Source organism: Schistocerca piceifrons, chromosome 1, assembly GCF_021461385.2.
Source record: "Schistocerca piceifrons isolate TAMUIC-IGC-003096 chromosome 1, iqSchPice1.1, whole genome shotgun sequence".
NCBI lineage: Eukaryota > Metazoa > Arthropoda > Insecta > Orthoptera > Acrididae > Schistocerca > Schistocerca piceifrons.
In genome coordinates, this window is record NC_060138.1 from 333,108,884 (window position 1) to 333,121,104 (window position 12,221).

General features: G+C 37.5%; 1 protein-coding gene across 1 annotated transcript in view; it reads left to right on the forward strand.

Moving 5' to 3' along the window:
- The first annotated feature begins 1,142 nt into the window (after positions 1–1,142).
- The window catches only part of LOC124787399 (CCR4-NOT transcription complex subunit 3), a 96,152-nt gene continuing 85,073 nt past the window's right edge, over positions 1,143–12,221 (forward strand). Inside the window, exons 1-8 of the mRNA XM_047254336.1 lie at positions 1,143–1,543; positions 2,038–2,270; positions 4,197–4,352; positions 4,455–4,634; positions 4,712–4,831; positions 4,922–5,104; positions 5,226–5,346; positions 5,434–5,547. Coding sequence (XP_047110292.1) covers positions 1,519–1,543; positions 2,038–2,270; positions 4,197–4,352; positions 4,455–4,634; positions 4,712–4,831; positions 4,922–5,104; positions 5,226–5,346; positions 5,434–5,547 — 1,132 coding nt within the window. The 5' untranslated portion in view covers positions 1,143–1,518. The remainder of the gene's footprint in view (positions 1,544–2,037; positions 2,271–4,196; positions 4,353–4,454; positions 4,635–4,711; positions 4,832–4,921; positions 5,105–5,225; positions 5,347–5,433; positions 5,548–12,221) is intronic.

Genomic DNA, 12,221 nt, shown 5'->3' on the forward strand with positions numbered 1-12,221 from the left:
TTTTGTTTTAATTCTTCGAACTAAACAAATGCACTATCTCTCAGCAGAATCGGCACTAATCTCAGTTTCATTCACCTTTGCAGTGAATGAAACTCAATAAGTGGGAGTGCAGCTCAGTTTTCATTAGTCTGTATCACACTTTAGTATGAGTACTGCATGCCATGTGAAACAGTTGAAAAGAGTGAAAGAACGGAAATAGGTGTAGCAGGATGATTGATCATTTTTCTACCCAACACACTATTTTTTTCCACTTTAATAAAAGGTAAAATATACTGTATGCTAAAATAGATACAGGTAAGGCAATATTTCAGTGCCTACATGAATGACATAAAGAAGCTTCTGGGGTGTTTGAACACGAGTCTTATGTGAGCAACGACAGATGAAGTTTGTCTGACTTGTTATTGTGGCCTGCCGTATAGCCTACAATAGAAATAAAATTATAAATCAAGCAATCAATTAAGTCGTCACTAGTGCCCCAGCCACAATGGGGTTGTAACTGCAGAACACGGTGAAAATAATGAAGCACAACAGAACTGAAGCACGCTTAGCTGTAGTTCGTATATTCCTTGCCCAATTTCGACAGGTGTCAGCAAAAATTAATCTCTTTTTCTCTCTCCTGGCTAAAATCGTCTTACATTCATTGCGATATGTTATTTGGCTCACTTGATGAGTAGAAATAAACACTCAATTTCATGTAACTTACGTCTTGCTACTCTCTACATGAATAAAAACAACTCATTCTATTGCTAAACAGTTTTTAAAACACATAATCTGCACGTTTTCCACTGAGCATCAAAGACTGTCAACGTTTGTAAACAAAGACAAGACATTTTTCTTGAACACTTTGAAAGGTTATACACAGCGCGCAAAATAATGGTGAAAATCAATACCCAAAACACGCCGTCAAACTCATCAGTTCCATGTACCTAAAGCCACTATAATCAGAATACTTTGTAGCTATGATGCAAAACAATGTATGTTAAAAAATATACACAAAACCATAACTTCAGAATTTCACAGTTATGGATTTTATTTTCGTCTGCTGGTTTTGCGCATTTCGATCAGCTGATTTTCGCGATACTCATTTGTTTATTTTTCAAAACGATGGAAAAAAATGTGGAGTCTGCGCAGTTTCGTGGCCGAGCGTATGTAGACACATTCAACCGGGGATGTGGTATCCCGAATGTATGACGCGATTTACGAAATTTTGAATGACATGTACCCAATGAAGAAGTCATTTCACATCTTCTGAAGGTTTTGGAAACCCTCGGATAGTTTTCTCATACCAACCTTCTCATTTATGTCGAGACTTAAAAATTATACTTGTTTTTCGAGCGGAAGGACATGAAATTGGGCTCTGCTCATCGACTGTAGGATAGTGCGGCGGCCATCTTGCAAATGAACAAAGCCTCAGCTGTATAGAATTTATTAAAATATTTGTTGTACATTTTCGCCTTGTGTTATTCACTTGTATATTTAGACTATGCACGAATTATTGTCCCAGATGTTTACTTAGCTATGGCTGCTACAAGAAAGCTTCAAGGTAAGGGATAAACCTCCTTTATTGCTAAATATATGACCTCTTCCCGACCTGTTTACAGTTTCTTAACGTATGTATAGCGTTGTTTTCACCAGAAAAACTCATTAGGTTGTCGTACCAGGCTCACAAGACTCTTGTGACCGACAGCATCACATAATGTTTACAGGCGAATGTTTTACAGACGCCGGACTGTGGTTTGTTTTGATTGTTGTTTATGTGGGGTTCCCCGTGATGTTATTAATGTGTATGCTGTGAACAGGAGTTGGCGTCGTATTCTGTTGTGAAGTTTTAAGGAAATATATGTACTAAACGTGATACACGGTCAAACTGCGTGTTCCTGGCAGGTTGTTTGTTTATTCGCATGAGGTTATTGGAAGTGTTTATCTGTCATAGAATGTCATTACAACTATTGCATGAGATTTCATTATAAGTAAATGTTTTGATACTGTGACATCAGCATGTGTACATACATTAAAGCTGAATAAAACATTTTTCAGGAGAAATTGATAGGTGTCTCAAAAAAGTGACAGAAGGAGTTGAAACCTTTGAAGACATTTGGCAGAAGGTTCACAATGCCACCAACAGCAATCAGAAGGAGAAGTATGAGGCAGATCTTAAGAAAGAGATTAAGAAGTTACAGCGGCTACGTGACCAGATTAAGAGTTGGATTGCCTCGGGAGAAATTAAGGATAAAAGCACACTTCTGGAGTTTCGCAAACTGATAGAAACGGTTAGTGAAATCTGAGTGTAGTGGAAATTATTTAGTTATTTCACTAGCGTGCATTCACATCAAAGAGCTCTCCCAAGTTATCCATTTGCGTGCATTCACATCAAAGAGCTCTCCCAAGTTATCCATGAGTGATGGCTTTCAGTGGCTGAAATAATTGCAGTGTTTTGACAGCTGCATTTGTAAATTAAGAGGAATCGAAATGCTGTTTGGTGAGTTCCAACATTTTATTTCAAATTTTATTGTGGTGCAAAATTAGAGATTTTGTGTTGACAGAATAGCTTTTGTGAATCCTACAGTAGATCCAGAAGGAATTGTTAAATAACAGTTCCTTATGTTCATATGTTAGTCAGTTGCATATAACTCTATTTCATACAATTTCGTTTTTCACCATCTATTCAATTACTTATAACAAATTTCGTAACTAAAGCAGCTTCCCAAGTATATTATGAAGCATATGTATGTTACTGATTCTATCTCTCGTTCATCACCTTTCTTAAGCACATCCTTATATTCTTCACATCTCTGTATTCTTAGCATAAATGCTGCTGTTTCACCATGTATGGTATTCCAGTTTCATCTTGCAAAACACAAGTTATTAACTTGCATTGAGCCTTTGCCATAATAAGTATATGTATGAAATCAAATAGTTTTTATAATCTTTGGCATTTTCATCATACACGGGAAATATTATGCAATTTAAGCATGGCATTGATTATTTCACATTGGTGGGAATTTTGTGTAATACAGGCTGACCTTACAGGAATACACCAAAGCAGTTTCAAACAATTGGTTGAATTTATCACACTTTTCAAATTCATTGAAAAATAGACTTAAAATTTGAAGTAAAACAGTCTTCATGTACTTATGATCAAATGTTATCGTTTACCTCACTAATACACACTTAAGAGGAAATGCCTTTACTTCACTTGCTGCAGTGACTTTCATTTATTTTCACTGTGGGCTACTTTATCAGACTGCTTATGATTGTTTCGCAGATCATAAATGTAACATCCAGTGAGCTTTGTGTTGTTTAAGGAGAATATCATTAATGGGGCAGATTCTTTGTAGGCTAGTTGGAAGTTGTTCCTTTGCCTTATACTATTTCATCAGGAGATTTTTGTGTGTGTGAACAATATTTCAATTTGACGGGACTAGTGTAGCAGGGGATACAACCCATCGGCTTTGGACAATGACGTCACAAGTCGCCAAACGAGAAGCGATTCTTCTTAGTGTTGTAGCTCCCTTCAGTAGCTGATAAGTGTTTTTTGGCTTTTTTTTAAAAAAAAAATCTCACGAGATAGAATAAACAGATCCACTTTATTAAGCAATCAGTAAAAAAACGAAACTGAAACATAACAGCAAAAGCGAAAATGGTAAACTGCTCTCTGGCGCCTTGTGACGTCATTGTCCAAAGCCGACGGGTTGTATCCCCTGCTACACTAGACCCAATTTGACAGCTCCTGATTCATAAATACGTTTGTTAGACAATTAGATTGAACAACATGGTGCAGCGGTAAGACACTGGCCTCGTATTCGGGAAGATTTAGATTTCCCCTAATTTATCTAAATCACTCAAAAGACGAATGCAAGTCATGTGTAGGCCAAATGCTGGAACGTTTCCTTTGAAAGGGGGCTGGAGATTTTCACCATTGCCCATGATTCTTGCTTGTAATTCATTGCTAATGAGTTCATCATTGTCAGGACATTGACCCCTTATCTCCCTTCTTCTTGGTAGGTAATGCATTTGGAATTCCTCTTGTTACCTGTGTATTGCAGTCTTCTTTTCAAGGAAGAAATAAAGGCAATTTGGATGCATTTTTGAACATCCATTAAGTGGCCCTTGTCATTTGCAAGTTTATATGACAGTTTTATATTTTGGATGTCCATTTTGAGCTGAAATAACATTTTTACGTTTGGCTCTCACAGCAAATGGAAAGGTTCAAGGTTGTGGAACGAGAAACAAAGACCAAAGCGTATTCCAAAGAAGGTTTGGGAGCAGCACAGAAGTTGGATCCTGCACAAAAGGAACGGGATGAGACAGCTGCATGGTTAGCAACTTCAATTGCTGCTCTTAACCTTCAGGTAACATAACAGTTACACATTCCAATTACAAATAAAGAATACTTGTGTTCCCATATGGAAATTCTGACTTAACATTCATTTGTATAACTTTTTTTTTTCTAGTTGGATCAGTATGAATGTGAAATCGAGTCTCTCTTAGCTGGCAAAAAAAAGAGGCTTGACAAGGATAAACAAGATAGGGTAGAAGAGTTGAAAAGCAAAGTAGAGAAGCACCGGTATCATATCCGGAAACTTGAGACGTTGTTACGAATGCTTGATAATATGTCTGTGGAGGTTAATCAGGTAAACAGACTATCTGTGACACGTGTAAATTTATTATAATTAAAGTGCCATTCACATTGTGTCTTGTATAATTTCAGATAAGGAGAATAAAGGATGACATAGAATATTACATTGAATCTTCCCAGGAGCCAGATTTTGAAGAAAATGAATATATTTATGATGACATTAGTGGTCTAGATGAAGTTGAACTGACTGGAGTATGTATTTAAGAAATTTGCATTTCTTCCTTACTTTTCTTTCAAGTCATGTAAAGTGTTTCACATCTTTCAATTTGTTTGTTATAAAAGGCGGGACTGCCGTCTTCCGCGACGACTGATAGCAACAACAGCAATGACACTGGAGGCACTCCAACTTCCACCACATCAGGCAATTCACCAGCACCTTCTCCTCCTCTTAGTACATTGCACAATCATTCCAGTGATAGTTCTAATGAAGACAAGAAAAGGGTTAAGGATGAGGTTTCTGCAAAGGTATTGCAACAACATATATATGTATTTATTTGTTTTGTGTGTGTGTGTATGTGTTCTTTATGATTGTAAACTGTGGATATCTGTCAATTTGAGTTCCTGAGTCACTGATGAATTTTTACAGCCTCTGAAACCAACAGCAGTTAGAGCCAGCAACAATAATTCCTTAATTAGTTCCAGCAACTGTTCACAAGTTGCATTAAAACCAGTCCTAAACTCTAGTACACCTAGTAAACCTGTATCAGGTATGCACAGTGCAATTAATATCGTCAAGTAAGGGCAGAATATTGAAAGGCAAATCATATTTTTGTTACTTTCTTTTTGTGTTCCAGGTTCAACACCTAACAACAGTTCTCCAAGTTCTGGGTTGAGTAATCATGTTAGCAACTTTGCTGCAGTGGCTGCAGCAAATACCCAGTCATCCTCCAGTACCAGCAAGGTTTCATGTAAGTTTTGCAATTATTTATGGGAATTTACCACATCTCTAAATGACTGGCTGCATATTGACACACAGTTCTGCTATTGTTCCTATGTAGCACTCACTTTGCTTGAATCTTTGGTTAATAATAAGCTGCCCTTTTGAAAAGTTCTGTTTATCACATCTTCTTTTGTAGTGTATAAGAAAGCTATTAAAACTAGGAAACCTGAATTGTCAGTGGAAGTCGATCAGGGCCGGTGGAGGTGATGATGTTGCTTCTCTAGTGTTCAAAGTTTGATAACGTGTCAGTTTCATGTAGCCAATGGGACAATACTTTCACATAATGGTGAAAGGTGAGAAAATTAATCTCTAGCACCAAATTAGAAACCATTCTCTTCTTCGCTGTTGTCTCAAAATATTTGACCTTTTTTTTTTTTTTTTTTTTTTTTTTTTTTTTTTTTTTTTTTTTTTTTTTTTTTTTTCCCAAATATGTCATGAATTGCAAGGTTGTGGTTAGTTTAGAGTGTGGCAGTTCACTGCATGTGAAAGCTAATAAAGTTGATTTTGGCAACAAACTAATCTGGGGATTAGCTCAAGGTCTAGGTTGAAACACAATAATTTTAATTAGTTTTTTGTAATATGGGCCACAGCTTCTATAAATTACAAGGTTGTGGTTAGGTTGGGAGCTAATAGTACAGTTTACATTAAGTGAATAATCTTTGTTGTCAAAATATTTGCCTGTTTCTTCTAAATGTGTTATGGTTTCGGAGGTTGCGATATGTTGATGTGAGTATGTGACAGGAGTCCTCCAAAACGACACATCACCTGTTCGCCGCTCTCTAATTGGCTGTGGAGACCCAGAAGCAAATACATCCCGTATTTCCTTCCCATCATACATCATGGTGAGCACTGACACCATTGCTGCACAATATGCTTGGCCCTGATCTAGACATGTATCGAAATGGCCTTCAGAAAGCCATTTTGAAGTTCAGTCTGAATCTTCGTATAGAGTTCCACATAGTCCATCTCCTTCAAACATTTTTAGTTTTTCTCTTATTATTTCTGAATGTTCATGCCTTTTTCCTGTCACTGAATCCAAGTGTCTTCTTTGTAGCTGCATATACATCGCTTACATCTCGTAAAAGCAAGGCAGCGAGCAAATTGAAAGTCAATTTGAATATAAAAGTATTTAGGTAGGATTGATCTGTAGGAGGTGGTATGCTTGCGTGCAGTTCAACCAGCCAGTTCTTTCTGAAACACAATATATTCACTCTTTTGCATTAGCACAAAGCAAATGGGGAAAAAGTTAAGTGCCAATGAAAGTTTTCAGCTCAGGATCAGTTATCTACCATTTGCCTGTATAATTTATCCATCCCCCCCCCCCCCCCCAAGGCTTCTTAACAATCGCACAGATGCATATTACAAATTAATTGAATGCTGTGCTAGAACTTTAAAGTGAATTCCACACTGGGCAAAGTGCAAGTTAAAGTATTGTTATCTGTACAGAAAATTTAAAAAAAAAACTGATATTTGACTGCAGTAGCCTGTGTGCGTTACGACCAGATACACTGCTTTACCCTTGGTGATTGTCAGTTGTCATTAATTAGATTGGTGAACTGGTCCATTGCAGTTCCCATATAGAATGTAATACAGTGTAATGACAAAGTCATTGTTGCTATTAGAAGCTGCTTACCTCTGGAGCCATTAGAGGTGCGTTCCATATGGAAACAGTGTTTCACTCCAGGAACTGAGTCAAAACACTGCATCTTTCACATTGATTGTTACCGATTGCCACCAGGAGGCGTGCCAGGATGGTTAAAAAATAACAGATTAGGCGAACAGATGAGTAATATGATGGGAGCTCGGGGGGGGGGGGGGGAGGGGCAGCAGTGGCTAGATTCCTTTCCTGCGAGTCCAGAGGTAGTGGGACAAGTTCCTTTATTGAGTTCTACACCACAGTGTTTTAAATCAGTTTACCAAGAGTCATTCATATTGAAGCATCGGTTAAGTCTGAGTGCCTGTTTTTATAAATTTCTACATTTATGTGAAGCAAAAGTTATAAAAATTGACACTAATCAGTCTGTTGCTTCTGTATCAATGATGACTGGTCACTTGATTCAAAACATCATGTAGCCAAGGCATCTCATAAGATAACCTGTCAATAATGTGCCTTTGCTTGCAGGAAGGCAGTTCCCTGTGATTACTTTTGTGTGTATCGCCTCAGTTTTGGAAGTGTGGGAATGATCTCGAGCAAATTATTCCTTATTTCAAGCACACCATAAAGTCGGCCTTTTCTGTCACAGATATTATATTTATCTGCTAAACCAAACCTGTTTGTTGATCTGCGGTTTGTGACCTGGCTCGCACTCATGACACAGCTGGGAGCAGCTGGTGCAAACTTATAGTGAGGAAAGGAGGGGAGGGCAAATCAGAACAAGACATCTCAGCAAAAGAAACAATTGTCAAGGAGTCAGATTCTACAGCCAATAGTGTCACATTATATGGAGATGTATTGCTGCAAGGTGGCTCATTAATGCATGTTGTGGCAATTTCTAAGACAGTTGTATTAATAAGAAATGACAATGAAATTAAATTTGCATCTCTCTTAATATTTTGATGAAATGGAGAACAAGGGTCAGCTAAGTACAAAACATGATATTCCGTATGATTGGTGCGCCACATGATGAGTACCGTTTTACGATGAAATTTACATCAATGTAAACTTGTATTTTGTGACAATTTTATGTGAACATTATACATAAAAACACAGGATGTCAATGGATATTACTTATTTTGATTAAGTAAAAAGCATCAGTGTCTGGTATCACTTTTTGAACAGTGCTGTTTTGAGGACAAGCTTTTAAGTTGAATTCTACCAGTAGCCTCCGTGAGAATATTGTGTTCTCATTATTGCAGAAAAGCTTTCACATGTGTGTAGATCTGAACACTGACATAATCAGAGCTGCAGACATGTAAAATAAAGGGCATTTATGTTCAGGAAACTTCTTGTACAACTTTGCGAGACCAAATTCATTACGGAACTTACACACTACAGATCTGTAAGTTCTAGTTGTAGCTCTGTTTCCATTTTGTCAACTTCAGTTGAAAAAGTGAAAAGACATTTAACTTTTCAAAATCCTGGGGTGAGTCTCAGATTTGTGGAGATGATTAGTGAATTTCTTTTGATACAGTTGAAAATTGGCGCTCTCCTTGGAGCAGTGGCATTGTTCATAAAATACAGAGTGTTTCATCTCAAAGCCCTGAAGGCTGTCGTACGTCTATGAAACTAACAAGTTTTTACCCTACAATGCTAAATTCAAAACATACATATGGTGCACAGTTTCGCTAAGGAAGATCAAATCTGCTCTTCACCATTAATTTTTCAATTTTACAACAGGCTTACCACTCCATAAATATGTATATATCACTCTGTAGTTGGAAAAAAAAATCTGTCAAGGGCTTGACCTCGACTCGGCCAGTATGTTTCACTGTGATATTGCACATTTCCATAACTGCTTTCCAGTTTTTCCAAAAAGGCTCTGAATTTGTGTTGTTTGAGAGCAAAACTATGGATGAAATTTTGTTGTGCAAATCATCACGCTCATCCCTTTCTCATATTAACTGTCTTACACAATAATACTCTTGATGGAGACTGCAGTGTATTGCAGAAATGCCATGTGGAATGAGTAACAGCCTTAGCATCTCTCTTAAAAGGGCCACGAAACCAATGTTTCAGCCAACCACAAGGATGCTGTGCTTTTGGAGAAGCAAAATCCTTGCGTTGCAGACCCATATTGTCAACACTTCCTTTTGATAATATCTGCCCCTGTTATAGTGTCTTTCCAGCAGTCAAGTCCAGTAACTATTCTGTGATAGTGAGGATATTATGTACTCAGCAAATGCAAATTTCTAACTGAGCAGTATCTGAAACATGTGTACACTCATTTGAGTACTGAAAACGCAATAAAATCTTTTGCAAGAACCATTACCGTACATTATTTGCTATTCCTTTAATTATACATCAAATCAGTGAATGAGAGACTAAGCGCCCGAAACTCCTAAAGTCTCTCGAGGAGATGTTCAGCTTCAGATACTAAAGATGTCTTTATAAACTTGCCTTCAGTGAAACTACACAATTCTTTGACAAAAGTAATATGGTAACTTGAATGAACTACAGATGCAATTTTTGAGTGTTTTTTCCTGAAAACAAATGTGTATTTTCATCATGCAAATGTTGGGGAAAATTCATACATGTTCTCGTTGATGAATATTTACTTCAGTCACATTGCTTAACAGTACTTTCTTCAATTTTTGCATGTGCGCTTCTCACTCTTTGCCGTCCAGATGTCCATAATCTTTTGTATGGAAGATATCATAATGTCATTGTAAATTGAATTTTTTCATTGTGTTCAGAGGTTTGAAGCACACTAAGCATTTCAAGACACTGTTGTATATCATAAACATATGTAAAACTGACATGTTGTACATTGATGTTGGTGTGTCTGATCTTCTCTTTGAATTTCCTAACTTGATCATGTTACTTTGCTCCAACTTAAAAGGAGCTACCCTCCACTTTAAGAATTGCATCATAAGTATATACGCTCACCTCTAATGCTACAACAGACATAACTATTGTTATTTGTCTGAAGACAGCCCATTGCCTGTATTCCTCCTGTGCTAAACCTCATTTTAATGAAAGTGCTCACTGTCTAAGTGGTGAGCAAGTGTGGTTGCTCTTGCTCACATAATCATCTCCTCAATAGGCCTGTGAAACTGTGATGGCAATGTGTAATGCAGGATGCTGTTTGTGGCTGGTTGACGATGGTGCTGCAAATATGATGATGGTGGAGGACCAGCTAAAGATGATACTGTCAGTAAAAACCTTTTTTAGATCTTCAGCATATATGAAAAGGGATTACTTTTTACGTTGCAACACTCACGGGTATAAAAGTTGCAGGTATGGATGGGGTGAGAGTTGATATTGTTACCAGTTTTAATGTGGAAACTTGATCTTTATGGAAATACTGGAAATATGAGAGATATGTTTATCAGCCATGGGAAAGCTGTTTTTGTCAAGGTATAACATACAGAAATGGATTTGGGAGAAGGTAGTAAGTCTCTCAAGGGATGAAGAGAGTGAGTCTGAGTCTGTACCAAGAGTCTAGATCTAGTTATTGATAATTGAATCTCCAGCAGGAATTTAGCTGGTTAACAATAATTCTTGTTAGCCCTCAAACAAGAGCACATATGTAGATATTGCACAAGAGTCTGGCTGTGCTGTTGAGTTTTTTTTATACACATGGTGTGCAAAGAAAAACTAATAATTAGTAGATAAGTAGTCTTGTTTATATGAAGAGTTTGGGTTTGAAACTAAAAGGTTGTGTTCAGTTGCAGCAAAGATACAAATACCTTAGTGTCTGACAGGGGAGCCACACAGTGGTGAACAGGTGATGAGATGGGCACTGTGGATTTGCTTGGGAGGGTGTGATTGGTGCCTTTAATATGATATGGTAGGCAGCAGCAAATGGCTGAAGATTCTAGTTCACAAAGGCTGAAGTCCCTTGAGCGAGAGTGAACTGACTGATCGCAATTAGCTGTACTGGATTTTTCAATTTTAGGAAACTTGTGAAGGTTGGGGTGTCATGAATAGTGGGATTGAAGTGATTCGCAATTGTGGGTTAAAGGTTTTAGTAGTGGTTGGTGAGATTTGGGAATTGTTTTGAGATAATTGATGTCTTTTATTGTGTGAGATCACTGTTGTAAGATTTGATGGCGGAGGTATCTGACATACAGCAAAGGCGTTCTACTACACTTAAGTGCCCCAGCTTCATTTATCCAGTAATAAATACTGAAAAAGGTAGGGATAGCAACTCACTATATAGTTGTCATCACGCACATAAATAGCACTGAGAACTTTATTAGCTTTCAGGCGGATCATCCATCAGAACCAACAGAACACAGGCCAGGTGCACACACCTGGAGGACTTCATTGTCCTACCCAACTACATTGTTCTGACACTACAGCTTGACCCTGTCCTGTAATGAACGGCCATGAGTGCTGCACCAGAACCCCCAACAAATTTTAAATTTCTTCAACTGTTTATATTATGGCCACTTAAAAAGCTTTTCTCGCTTTTCAGTACTTACCATTATTCATTTCTGTGAAATATGCACAGTTCAGACGATGGAAAATCCAGGATGGAATGTAACAACATTATTTGAAAAGAAACGTTGCTACGCACCATATAGCAGAGATGCTGAGACCAGCATCTCCGCTCTGTGGTGAGTAGCAACTTTCCTTTTCATAAATATGCACAGTTAATTGATAGCTGCTGCTTCAAAGTATTACCAAATCTGCTATAAGAATTGCATCTACCAGTAAATTTACATGATGGATCAGCCCTCCTTTGTAGAGGTTTAGAGGGCCAAGAAATTACTACTGAAAGAACATGCTGTAATTAACAGTTACAAACTTGTAATGTGTCCACACTACTGCACTCCAATTTAGTGCCTTTAGCAACACCTATGAATTGAATACCAACTAGAACATTTATAACAGAAATGTTATGTTATCAAGTAAAGTGTGAATCAGTATTGCGACAAACTTAATGTGGAAACAGCTATTTAAACAGTTGATTAATTAACTTTTTTGGGAGTCTGCAACTGAGTTAGGTATCAGTGAGACTGAATTAGTGACTGTAG